Source organism: Eublepharis macularius, chromosome 12 (genome assembly GCF_028583425.1).
Source record: "Eublepharis macularius isolate TG4126 chromosome 12, MPM_Emac_v1.0, whole genome shotgun sequence".
NCBI lineage: Eukaryota > Metazoa > Chordata > Lepidosauria > Squamata > Eublepharidae > Eublepharis > Eublepharis macularius.
In genome coordinates, this window is record NC_072801.1 from 34,812,342 (window position 1) to 34,826,104 (window position 13,763).

General features: G+C 47.2%; 1 protein-coding gene across 2 annotated transcripts in view; it reads right to left on the bottom strand.

The window, feature by feature from the left end:
* The window catches only part of MAP3K14 (mitogen-activated protein kinase kinase kinase 14), a 37,076-nt gene that overhangs the window by 14,614 nt on the left and 8,699 nt on the right, over nucleotides 1–13,763 (bottom strand). For both annotated transcript variants that reach the window (XR_008597931.1, XM_054992267.1), the window contains exons 2-8: nucleotides 11,101–11,376; nucleotides 10,193–10,259; nucleotides 7,906–8,110; nucleotides 6,008–6,598; nucleotides 3,320–3,457; nucleotides 1,309–1,438; nucleotides 97–228 (exon numbers count right to left, since the gene is read on the bottom strand). Coding sequence is in view for 1 of the 2 variants with exons in the window: in XM_054992267.1 (XP_054848242.1) it covers nucleotides 97–228; nucleotides 1,309–1,438; nucleotides 3,320–3,457; nucleotides 6,008–6,598; nucleotides 7,906–8,110; nucleotides 10,193–10,259; nucleotides 11,101–11,356 (1,519 nt within the window). In the remaining variant the exon portion in view is untranslated. The remainder of the gene's footprint in view (nucleotides 1–96; nucleotides 229–1,308; nucleotides 1,439–3,319; nucleotides 3,458–6,007; nucleotides 6,599–7,905; nucleotides 8,111–10,192; nucleotides 10,260–11,100; nucleotides 11,377–13,763) is intronic.

Here is a 13,763-nt window from a genome sequence, read left to right on the forward strand (position 1 = left end):
ATGCTCCCCCTCCCCCATACTTTGAGTATCCACATAAGCTGTTCAATTCTGGTGTAAACTCCGTACTGTTCCAGTGTTAGCTAACAAGGCGCATACCTTTTACATCGCCATGGAGAACATTACGAGTGTGAAGGTACGCCAAGCCTTCTAGCACTTGAGCCAGATAATCCAGGGCTCTGTCCTCTGGCAAGTAACCACACTGCTTAAGCAGCTGACCAAGCGACCCACCTGCAGGGAAGGATTCATCACAGTTGGACAGACTTCCTCCTCAGGGGAACATATGCATACTCACAGAGGGAGATCAAAGCTCCTGAATTTAACCCCGTCTAAATTGTTCAAAAAAAGGGATCTGCAAATCTTCTTCCCATGGTGAGTACCCCTAATGCCACTGGGGAGCGTGCAAAAACCTCCCTGGATCCACCTACGCAAACTAAGTCTCCTGATGTATCCAAATCCCTTCCCAGCACCACCAAGTGCTCAGTGAACAAGCTGCAGTTGCCTGTAGACAACTTTACATCCCTTGTAGACCAAACCATTGGAACAGGGCTGGGGGGGGGGTGCACATGCTTACACACACCTAATACAACAGGCAGTGAGCACTGGCAGATGCTGAGAAGTAGGCATCACCATGCACTCAGCTCCAGTTGGCTGGGACAGAATGGAGTGATGGGGAAGGGAAGAGGCAGCAGCTGAAGTGAAAGTGGCCAACAGGGGCAGGGGGAGATGGGCAAGCAGCAGCAGTAAGGTGGGGGGCCCTGCTTCAGCTCCAAGTTCAAGAGGAGGACAGGAGCTCTTCTGAAGCAGAGCACCACACAGAAAACGCCTGCTAAGCGCAATGCAAAACAGGAGGCCTGGTGCCTTCCTCTGAACTTGGAGATGGAGAGTGGGACGGGATGGGTACACCCTGTGCGCTGGTGGCAGTCGCTTCTGAAGTTCAGTGTGGCAGCAGAGACAAGCAGAGCCTCCTCCACCCCAATCATTACTTTAGAGATAAAAGCTGAACAGGAAGAACTTTTTGTTTTCATGGCATGAAAAAATTCCAGGCATCTACCTTAAACCTGAAAAAGTCAAAAGTGAAACTGAGACATCAACCTTGGGTTTTGGGACAAAATGGAAGACAAACCGATGTCTAGAAAAGCTGTCATATCAAAAGCTACCCAGCCTTCCCAGGACAAGGAGTCCGGTCTGTTTAGACAGAGTAGGATGGCTTTGCTTCACTGTTTTTACTGAGCACTGAGTGTTCCGAGCCACAGCAAGGCTACAGTACTCGTCGAGGGCCTTGATTTTCTGCCATCCTGAGTCACACACCTTCCATTAGCTCTATGAAAACAGTAACCCATGGGCCTTCCTTCACTGCTCCATACAAGGGGAGGATTTTGGCATGGGTCACTCCGGTGCACGTCGTCAACTCTTCTGCACGAAAGTGTTCAACTCGCACCTAAAGACAAGAATAGAGGCTTTAAGCACTGTAGTCATATATGGCTCTTACTGGCTTACAAGACTGGCCTTGACACAGAATCACAAGCTTCAAAAAATGGCTAAGCACTGTAGTCATATATGGCTCTTACTAGCTTAGAAAACTGGCTTTGATACAGAATCACAAGCTTCAAAAAATGACCCAGATACCATGTAGTCCAAACCTCTGCCCAGAACTGCTTCTCTGAAAGAGATTTTAAAAACCCCAACCCTTTAGGCAGGCCCAGGAAGAAGAGGAGCTTTGTGGGTGGGTAGAGAATCCAAGGACTGGCACACTGAGCAGCTCAGAGGGAAGCTAAGGGGGCAGAGACACCAGTCAAAGCATATGAGAAAGAAATCCCGGGGGGAGAACAGATGCAAGAGTCAGATGCTGAAGGAAAAGCTAGGCAGAAAGAAGTGACCAGTGGAAAGTGACTGTGAAAAATGCTAGGAAAGCCAAGGAGCTGGCTGGGAGTGAAGACAGCTGAAGGAAATGGATCCAAGCAGAAAACAGGGATCTGAGGAACTGGGGGACAGTGAACTCAAAAAAGCAACCTACCCAAGCTGCCTTGGCAGCCCTAACTAGGCAGGAATACAAACCTTGTAAAGAAAGAAATAATAAATTAAGGCAGAGAGATGAGCTGTTGACAGGCAAAGGGAACTTTAAAAGATAACAAAGCAACTTGAAAGACCAAAGCTATTAAGAAGTGTTGGGGAGGAGGGAGATCTTGTTTCGACAGGCACTCCAACTTCTTCTTGCAGGCCTCCAGTTAAGAACAAAGTCACAAAGACAGCGAGCTAGCTGGAATCTGCAGGTAGCACCCCACATGCCAATTCACTAGCCAGAATTAAATTACCATGTTGTCTTCAACATAGACATTTGAAAACTCATCCTGTGTATGACACACTCTTTTTTATTTACTGTGGCAGCTTCACTAGGAACAAGAGAAGAGCTAGAGAGAAAGCGGATGCTATTAAGTCTGGCCAAGCACACAGTTTGTTGAAGATAAGGTGGAAAAAATGAGTCACTTGGCTGCCTGCCCCCATCAAAGTTAGCTCAGCTCTGAACACAAAACTGGAAGGAGTGGAGGAGCATACAGAGCACGGAGGAATGCATCTGGAAAGAGAACAGTAGAGGAGGACTCCAGGTGACTAGAAGAGCCGCCACATACTGGCCCATCAGGGAAACAACTCCGAGCTCTCTATCCTGTCAATCTGTCTCCCTGAAATCAGGTGGCATAACTGACATTAATAACATTCTCTGAACATTGCTGATGTTTTCCTCCCATTTCTAAACAGGCTTGAACCTGGAAAATAACTCGAAAGTAAGCCACCCAGAAGCATCACATGCCACTCAGAGGAAGGGCTAAATACAAACAGATCAACCAACATTGCTGATGTTACACAGCAGTTCGGGCCCATTACTGCAAGAACTTCCCATCGCCATGGTACCAGAAAAGACAGCAGCCTGCATCATCTTCTGCCACTATTAGTGAATGTTTTTATATTTTTAAATGTTATCTCCAACAGTCAAGATATCTCACTTGGTGCCACAAACTGCATTCAAGGAAGGAAAGAAAGAAAAAAACACACAAGAGACCATTGTTTTGGACTTCCCACAGCAGCCTTCCCAGAGCAAAAATGGCTGCACCAACCACCCACACCAGGCAGAGGTTTCGCTGTTTGGCACACCCACAGCAATGCTTTCTGGTTTGACCTTGTGATCAGCAGCTAACAAGTTACAGTAAACTCAGAGCAGCAACAGCTCTAGCCCTCAGCAGTTCCCCAAAAAAGCTTCCAGTTTCCCCTTTCGATTCTCCCTTGCCTCAGGTACAAATGCTCCAGCCCAAAAACATTTGCCTACCTTTTTGGCTGCACACTGAAAGCCTGTCTGCTTGTCCTTGACTTTGTACACCTCCCCAAAAGATCCCATGCCAAGCAAACCCTGGCACTTGGACCAGTGAACCTCTTCACGGTATTCATAGTCCACTGCTTTGAGTTTCTGGTGGGAAAAGAAAAAACAGGCTTAAACGTAAGTGTAACGCAAGAGATGCTTCGGAGCAGAGAGTCATCAACATGCTGATGACATTCAACTCTATACTTTTCCAATGGGGCTTCTGGAAGAAGAGTGCTCTCTCCTAGGCCAGTATCTGGACGGTGTGGCCAAATGGATGTGGGGGGGGGGCAGTGGAGAGGAACATGCCAAAAGAGTAGTCAGAAAAGATAGAACAGATTCTGATTGGGAAGATGGGAGACAATGGGGGGATGGATTTATGCATCTTTATTGGAGGGGGGGGGGAGTTATTTGTGTTCAGTTGAGTAAAGATCTTAATGGAGTTTCTGGATTCAGCCTGACTTTTCGAAAAGGAGAATGGAGAGGCTGCTGTGAGTGCCATTTTCATCCATCTATAATGTAGGCTTGTTCCCCTTTCAGACTCTGCTGATCTTGCTGCAATGATTCAGGTATCTATAACCTCTAGGCTGGATTACACATCTTATGGGGGGTTGCCCTTGAAGCTATAGAATGAGCTTTTGGGGCAGGGGAGGCTGGGGGAAGAAAAGGTCCTAATACAGGGAGCTTGTATTAGAAATCAGAGCATATAACATCTGCCGATACCATTTAATTCTGTCTCCAAAGCCACAGGCCACCGACACCCCACTCTTTTCCCACCTTGCAAATTTAAAATTTCTTTTCCTAACTGTGCATTGGAGAAAACTATTTGAAGACCAGCTCCAAAAGGCTCCTGCATCTGAACAGTCAAGGCAAACATACTTTGTTTAAGAGGATGCCGCTTACTGTTAATGCACTATTTATATATACAGCAGGACTAGACTTCCTCTTTCCCCCCTAAGAAGAATACGTAAAAAGGCAGAAATGATTGTGTGGTCCCGCCCTTGGCAGATCACTTGTGGTTTTTTCCAGCTTCATCTTGCATAGAAATTGCCACCCCCATCCCTTTTTGGACAAAGCTGACCTGGCCACACTGATACATGAAACTGGATTCTCTCAAGGCTGAACTTCTGGAACACACTAGCCGGGATTGCCCTTAAAAACAATTCAGAGACAGCAACTGGAGCAAAAAGCAGTGGCACCTCTGTTGATTGGTGCCAGCCTGTACTGAAACCACTATGCTGGCTGCCAATGTGTTCCTGGTTTGAATTCAAGGCACTGGTGCTTACCTTGAAAGGCCTCTGCAGCCTAGGACTTGAAGGACCACTTCTGCCCAAATGTACCCATGTCACAATGCCACCCTTCCAATCAGGGATTGCTGGCTGTCCCCTCATGCAGGCAGGGAAGACTGGCCTCTGCCTCTCTCTATTGCTGCTCCTTTGTTACGGAACAGCCTTCCAGAACACATTGCATTTCCAAGAACTATGCAAGGCTGAATATTTAAAACAACCTTTTCTACAACTAGCTAAGTTCTTAAAGGAGATTTTGTCTTTTGCTGTTGCTCATGTGTATCGCTTAACTCATTGGATTTCATTTTTGTAAGCAATGATGTAGCGTGGGGGGGGGCAAGAGGGGCAGTCGCCCCAGGCGCATAATTTTTAGGGGGCACTGCACTGAGAGCCTGTACTCTGTCCACGGGAGGCCACCCGTGGCACCCTGGCCACTTTCCGCGCTGCTGGGGTGGCTGGCTTGCTGGGTGCTGAGCTGGCTGTCCTGCAGCTAAGGAGGGCATCCAGCTGGTGGCAGTGCTGCGGGCGGCTGCCACGGAGGGCTGCCTGGTAAGGAGCAGGGAGGCTGGAGGCCCAAATTGCGGGAGCGCTCCGGGGGGGTGGGGCGCCCTGCACAATCACACAGTCCATGTGGTGCTAGGAGCGCCACCTCCTGCCAGGAGTTGCCCCGGGCGCTGCCAAGCCACACTACACCACTGTTTGTAAGCTGTCTTGGGTCCATATGGAGAAAAGGGGAAGGAGGTAAAAAATAAAACCAGAGTATAATCATGTAAACGGAGCCCTTCCTCGGCTTTATGGAGAGAAGGTAGGCCAGAAAAAGCAAAAATCCAGCTCTGCTGCAGTAAAATTCACATGCGAATGAATGATGAAGAACTGAGGCATGTTCTCAATAGAAGAGCACAGACTTTCTCTTTCACTGCATATATTAAGGGCTTCATAAAATTAAGAAGAGATTACAGATACATTGTGTAGAACAGTCCTTTTGGGGCTGCACCACTAGGGGCTACACATGGTGGAAATGGCACATATGAATATGCTTGCCCCATCCCAACAGACACCCATTGCCAGTTGAAATCTAGCATGTCAAAAAGACAGGCTATAGCCTCACCTTTTCTTAAGCACAGCTGCCGTTTTTGTGTTTAGGATTTTGTTGTTTAATTTTTACCCAGGGAAGGAGTCACGTACGCAAGCTACATCTTTTGCCTGAAATTATCTTGTTCAACAAGGTTGCACCAAGTAATTCTACCAAGTTTGAAGTAACTGTTCATGTAAACCTGGCCCCAGGGAATTTCCAGATGTATGTCTCTACTTTCCAGATCAAATGGTGCAACCTGCCTCAAGCAGCATATAACTGGCACCCCCAAGTACTCACCTCTATAAGCAGCACACCTTCATTCTCATCTGTCTCCTGAAGCCACTCCTTAGAACCTGATCCGCCTCCTTTCCAAGTCTTGGCCAAGCCAGCCAAGTTTCTCGGCTCTCCAAGAATGACGCTTCCCTTCAATGCATCCACCAGGAATTCATCCACAGAAAGCTTGTCTGAAGTGGCTTTGGAGGACTGCTGTCTGCATTTGGAGAAGCTCTGTTCCAGGCTCAGACCCGATAGGTGATGCTCACCCTCAGCACGTGAAAGGTCATCAAAGAGATATGTGCCCAGAGGGCCGAATTTCAAGGCAGGAAGCCAGTCACCACAGTCATGGGAAGAAGGGGGGAACTTGCTGTAATGCAGGCCCAGGATCTCTGATGGACGGACAAAATGGTCCTGAGCATGGCACTTCCAGACATGGTCCAGGCACTGAGCAGGGCTGATCAGCTTGTACAGTTCTAGCTTGCCATTGTCTTTCAGCAAGTGCCGCTGGCCAGGAGGGAGAACACAGCTGGGTTTGTCAGAAGGCTCAAACTCACAGGCCAAACCCTTGCATGACTCCAAACGCCATGAACTGCCCAACTGGGAGTCGTCCTCCTAAGAGGAAAGGGAAGGAGTTTGTTAGCAGAAAACTCTCTGAGCAGAGCTGCCCTCAAAGTACAACCCCAATTGACAGGGCTGGAGAGTTCCTCCACCATCACCCAATTTACATATCAGCTGTGCCTTAGGCTGAGAGTGCATTACTACTTCCCAAGTGCCAGATTTGGTTTTTTAGAAAATCAGCAAGACAGGTGCCCATGATGTCTCTAGCTCTGCCCTTGATCTAGCCCTTGAGATTTTACACCCAAGTAAGTCTGTATGAGATTGGCTGCAAGCCATTAAACGAGCACACAATGAACTGGGAAGCTTAAAATATCAGGTTGGATCCAGGGGAGAATTTCTGCAGATAGAGGGGTGTGATTTTAGCTGACTGCTCCTTCCCACGACAGGCCTCCAATTCCCACCCACCCCTCATATCGCTCTAGGGAGGCCCCACAGCCCAGGAGCAACATTTGGGCTGTAGTGGGAGAGGGGAAGTGAGGAAGTCATGTTCCGCAGACAGAAATCCCTTCCATCCCCAGAAATGACAGCTGATTTAAGCCACTACCTGCTCTCTTAGCGTATCTGGCTCCCATATTTGCAATCATACTGAATAGTGAGAAAGGTTCAGGACTGGCAAAGGAGGTATGTGCAGGGAGCCCTTTTCCTTCTTGCATTGCAGACATACATGCAGCCCTCCTTTCAAAACCTGTTTCAGTATTCAGGGGCTCCTCTCCTGGACAGCTTCTGCCAGCCTTCCAGGAAACAAAGAGAAAAGCATGGATTTGAGGGACAGGGATTGTAGCCTTTGGCACAGAGCAGAGGAGGGAGGTTTATACGCCACTGAATCCTACACTGACTTCAACAAGTGCAGCCCCATATTTCCAGTATCTTGCTTGCAACCATTCACGGCTAAACTAGGTATTACTTTTTTCACTATCACCAGCACCCCGTGCGGTTTTGTTGAATAGAAAAGGACTCAAGGAGGTTTCTTTGCCTTGTTCAGGGTGGATGGGCGCACATGTTCAGAACGGCCACATGTGCAGCCCTCAAAAGGGTAAACAGCACCTCCAGGGTCATTTCAGGTCAGCAAAACTGTACTGGGGGAGGACTGAAGCTCTATCTGCCCCCTGCTGTGACCTTGATCTGAATCAAGGTCTTACACATTTGGAAAATAAGTTCCCTGCTCCTCATGTGTAAGTGAAAGTCCAGCCAGGGACCCAGATTCAACCTATTAAAATCATGATGTCTAGCTTGGCCTCAAGACGAAGCTGTTTTCTAGATTTATTTAAGACCTGTAGAAGGTAATAAATAAGGTACCACACCTGCACCGGGACAGGCACGCAGCTCTCCTGCTCTGGAGTTCTTGGCTTCTGAGCTGGGGTGGCTGGTGTCATAAGGCGAGCCTTTTTCTTTTTCCGATTCTTCCGGGCTTTGCCACGATGCATAGCCCTCCGATAGACTGGAGCCATTTTCCCCTCAGTCGCACGGGCCACATTGTTAGGGATCTGATCAAAACTGCAAGACCGACTGACAAAGAAGAGTTCACTCAGATATTTTAGCTCAAAAGGCTAGCCAACAACGAACAAACGTGCCGCCTGTCACTGAATTGAAAACTAAGAGATAGAATACACCAGAATAGCATCTCTGGAAAAATCACAGGAACAAAGAAGCTTTGAGGTTGAAAATTAATCTAAATTCCATTTTATAAAGTATACACGTCTGGAATGTACTGGATCCAAAAGATCCATTCTGATAAAGGCAGGGCCTTCCTTTCGGCTCCACTGTCTTGAGGCCATTTCTTTAAATACATTTACACATTCTGATTCCAACAGTCAAGTACAAAAGAGGTTGAAGCGCGTCCCCATTCCTTATCACCCATGATGTCATCACTTCGCTACATGATACCTGATCAGCTGGGATCCCTCCATACAGGAGAAACCCCACAATAAAAAGCAGGTTTGACAGGCACAGGAAAAAACACTTTAAATAAATAAATAGAAATGGAAAAAAACTTTTTATTTTTATATTTTACATTGGGATTCAAGTCCAAAGTGAATGGCAAGAATGACCTTAAACAGTGGGTTCATGGAGTCAGTTCAGAGTTTATTGCGTATAGCCACAGGCCATCACAAAATTACAAAAACCCCATTCGAGAAGATAAAAACTAGGTAAAATACAATTATGTATATGATACAGCTTTACCAAAACATGGGGGAAATTCTATTAAAATAGACATTGATTTCTGGTTTTAATTGATAAGTTAACTGCAAGTTCAGGTAAAGCCCTCTTTCTTTCCTGCATTAGACCTTATCTTCATATCAGTAAAGGCAAAAATTGAAACTCTCTATAAAAGTCAAGATTTGTCTTCTACCACCTCTCTCATCTTTTCTTTCTTTTCCATCAATCAAAACCATCACTTTGAAAAAGCCCTAACCTCAAGGAATCCTTCCCACATCAACTTGCCCAGGAGCTGCAGAAGATATTTGGACACCTTCCTCTGCAAGTAACTTGTCAGGCCTTGCAGCTGCCCTGCACAAACCAAAAGGAGGCCTTGTCCAAACACAACTCAACACTTCCTTGGATCAGGAGCATGCCCCAGTCCAGTGCTAGCTTAAAGCAGATGGATTCCGCCTGCTGGAACCCTGAAGCGAAGGACCCAATGGCTCTGGCTGCCTGCTGACCCTCCTTTTGTTCATGCAACAGAATGGGGGCAGCAACGCCACACTCTGGCATCTTGGGCTACAACCACCTCTTTTGGTACCCCATGAGGCCTTTGACCACAGCTACAGACCTTTAAGGGCAGACCAATTAGCCTCTCTAGTCCTGAAACCTGAGAGGTGGCAGGAAAGAAAAAGTCAAGCCAATTTGAAAGCCTGGAGGAGGAAACAGCTCAAGGGGAAGCAGAAAAGGCAGGGACACAGCCCGAGAAGGAATTCTCACTGCCAGAGGAAGGGGGCTGTAACTGGCATGGCTCTTGGTCCCTCCTGGAGCTAATTCCCTAAAGGGCATGGTGAAAGTAACTATAAGCCTCCCCCCCCTGTATATAGGTCAGTTTTGGAGTTACATAATCACATCTCCCCTACATCAGTCTGCATCCTTATGGAGAGTCATGGCCATGACAGTACACTGGCCTGGGTGGGGTGAGGAGATCACAAACAGTAGCAATGAGAAAGCTGACTTACAGAGAAACTTGCCTACCATTATTCTAATGAAGTTTCACTTCCATGAGAAACTCCTGATATACTTCCAAGAACACAGTATGAAAGATACTGACCCGGACTGGAAAGAATGCTTGTGCAATGCTGTTTGGTGCAGTTGAATGCACTCTTATTAATTATGGACACATGTGGTTGGGAAAGCAGTTTACACCAGGGATGTATCTTCCAGCTGAGAGCTATTGGTGGGGGTACTGATACCTTCAGCACATCTTTCTTGTCCCTAATTACTTCTGAAAAGGGTGCTTCACAACCCTTTCTGACATCCACCTCAGCCAAAATTCGTAAATGCTGTGCCTGCTGCCTTGTGTAGACAAAGCTATGAAAGGTGCTCATCTGGAATTTGGAGCCCTGAGTACACAGTGCATTGGACAGCCCAGACCCTCTTGGTTACCTGTATCGTTTACAAGCAATAAAAGGCCTCCCGGAAAACGTGGGGCTGAACTCTTGGCTGTTCTCACCTACAGGAAAGAAAACAAGACCAATTATGGGACTGTGGAAATACTCTGCAATCCACCCCTCAAGGCCCCCAAAACACAAACCACAAAATCCAAAGTTTTAATAAAATAAAATGAATACATTCTGAACTAAAATGAAAAATCAGAACGTATGCAAACAAAGCAAAGTGGCATTCCATTACTGGAATCTGGAACACACTTAACATTTTCAAATTGCTGTAGCAGTTATTGTCAGAACTCCTGGTTTATTGTAAATCTCAATGGTTTCAAATTATTGCATTTTGTGCAAAGTATTGAGCAACATCTGCTTAATAAAGATGTTAGTCATCAGCCCAAAAAAAATGGTTATGCAGAATCCAGGGAATTACCAAACTAGTTCTGCGTGCCCCAGGGAGTTTGGACTCATTTCTTCTTGAAAAGCACACTCAACCAAACTATGCAACAGGCGGCTTCATCTAAGTCTGAGGGCATTCTGAAAGCCATTTGCTACATGGCACACAGGAATGCCTTCAAAGTTGTTGGGCAAACCTAAAGTACTTCTTAAGATCCTGGCTGCACCATTCAATGCATTTATTCTTATGTGCTTGGAGCTTCTCAACTACACACAGGGGGAAAACCAAGAGGTGGTAAGGAGGATGTGGTGAAAGGCAATAGCATTCATGGGGCAGTTGGTCTACTGAACAAGCTTATCCATCATGCTTTCCCATCAGTTTGGCCAATAAAGAATGCAGTTCTGTTATGGACCTCTACTTCTCTAACGAACATCTTAACAGAGAGAAACCGTTCTGCTCCCTTGCAGTACTGAAGAGAGACCGAGGCCATTCTTGCACTGTTTCATGCTTACATTCTGCCTGGGCAATGATGGAGACTGAAGCCAAGCTCCCTTCCCCACTGTCTTCCTTGGCAGTTCCTTTGGCGATCACGTCACTCAAAATCTTCCATGGCCCTTGAAGCACTTCCTTCTCCAGATCCTCGACTTTGCAAACACTGCTCTTTTTCTTGGTCACCATCTCCTGAGGCCCCTTAGCCACAGCCAGCTCCTTCGGGGGCCCACTGGCTGGGACTGGAGCATTTTGGCAAGCAATCCCCATCACTGCCATCTTCTAACTTCATGAAGGCACTGAAAGACAGAAAAGGAACATTACAATGGGTGCTTCTGCTCAAGAGCCTTCCAGACAAAGGGAATGTGGGCAGACAGTGTGGTGTAGTGGTTAGATTGCTGACCTACAATATGGGGGACCTGGGTTCAAAGGTCCACATTGCCCTGAAGTTTTTCTGGGTGATCTCGGCCAGTCACTCTCTCTCAGCCCGACCTATCTCATACGTTTGTTATGAAAATAAAATGGGGAAGATCAAATTATGCTGCTCTGAGCTTCTGGAAATAAGGTTGGGATAAAAATGTACCAGACAGATAATATTCACAACCTTCTGGGATTGAAGACCAGCGCAGCTGACTAAAGCACTAAACACCCACTTTTATTATTTAGAACAAGCTGACTAAAGACAAGACTCTGCAGCCTAGATAATCTATGCTAGCTAGTTCAAGTAAAACATTTCTTCTGCCTTGTGTGTTTTGCTCTAGAGGTATATTAGATACTAAAGCTTGTATGAAATCAGCCTTAAGCTAGGTGCATGGACACATGTCCCATACTTGAATCAAATAAAAGGTACAAAAGTTTGTAGAAAGCCACCTTTCCAGGTTTAGGGGTACTTTCTTTCATGGTCCATCACAGCTGTGGGCAAGGTAACAAGTAGAGGTGGGCACGATCCCAAAAAAATTACCAATCAAGCTGATCAGGGATCAGCGCTGGCAACGACCCCAAATCACCAATCCACACCGGTCATCTCCCGTTTCCGATTCATGGATCGGGGAGGCCAAAGCGGAGGGGTGCCCCGCTGTTCTCAGCTATGTGGGAAGGTGGGTGGTGGCGGCGACCGCCGGGCACGGCGGGCTCCTCCCCTCAGGGAGGGAACGTTCACACACACACACACACACACACACACACACACACACACACACACACTTAGAGCAGAGGGGGGGAGTTTTTAACCCAGCGACGAGCCGCCTCCCCTCAGGGAGGGGACGTTCTCTCTCTCTCTCTCTCTCTCTCTCTCTCTCTCTCTCTCTCTCTCTCTCTCTCTCTCTCTCTCTCTCACACACACACACACACACACACACACACACACACACACAGAGCAGAGGCTGGGAAAAGTTTTTAACCCGCCCTTGCCTCTCCAAACAGAGAGAGAGAGACACCCTGTCAACATGTTTCAGCCAGCTTTTAAAAAAAAGCAGGGACAGAATCCTCCATTCCTCCCCACCCTATTTTAAAAGCAAGCAGCCAGTCTTCCTAAAGCATATTTTAAACACACACACAGAGCTGTGAATGAGGTTTTCCCACAAAATAGTGTTTTAAAAGCAGGTTAAAAACAGAGAGTGACAGACAGAAAAACAGCCATTCCTCCTACAAAGCCCCGTTTTTTTAAAAAGCAAAAAACGTTTGGAGTGGCCATGGCTACAGAACACCCCCTTCCCCCTCCCTCCCCTGGCTGTCTTCTCCCAACTGGTGAGTGCGTTGCTGCTCCATAGTTGGAAGGAAGCCCTGCTGATCAAGGAAAGCTGGGCTTCCATTCGGGTTTCCAGGGCGACAGAAGGAGGGCAAACTCAGCTCAGGCATTCCCCTGGCTCCGTTGCCAGGGGAATAGATTGCTGGCGCCGGAGTGACTGGATCCCCGATCAGATACCGATCGCCCGATCAAGTCCCCCCCCCCGCAACCGCTGGATCGGTCGCTGTGGACAGCACCGATCCGCCGGGTCCTGATCGCGCGAACGCCATTATCGTGTGTATTTTTCTATCGTAATGCTGATCGTTCCCATCTCTAGTAACAAGTATTCCTCAACCACTGAGCAAAATCCATCTCCTACAACATTCACAGGCTTTACATAGGACTTCTAACTAATAAATGGCTCAACCTGTAGTGAAGAATGCACATTCCAAATGGCCATTAGTAATCTGTACTCTGATTAGTTCCTTGCCATTGTAAATAAATATCAAAAGTTGCCGCAGCTAGAGGATTCTGAGTCAAACTGCTGTTGGAAGGTTGCTCTCTGTGCTACTTGGGCATGCCACTGGTGCTTTTGCCATTAAAAAAAGTGGAATTCTGCAGGGTCTTCTGAAAAAGAGTGCATAAAGGGAATGGTAGGTTGAGTCCGGTCAAGATCACCTGGGAACCCTGTGAAAGCTGCCTTAAGGAAAGGGAGGCTATCAATGAAACAGACAACCTCTGGGTTGGGTGGAGGGTTACACGCCCAGTTGATACTCCAGGGGCTCCAAGTATCAACTTCCCCTGCCATATTCTTACATCCTGCCAGCATAATGATGCCTTCCCAGATTTACCTGTGACTGGGAACCCACCCACCCCGAGTCCTAGACTGTTTCCAGGTTGGACAAGATGCATAAGAGAATCTCTGTGGCTGCCTGGGAGCTACCCTCTTCTTTCATTTCA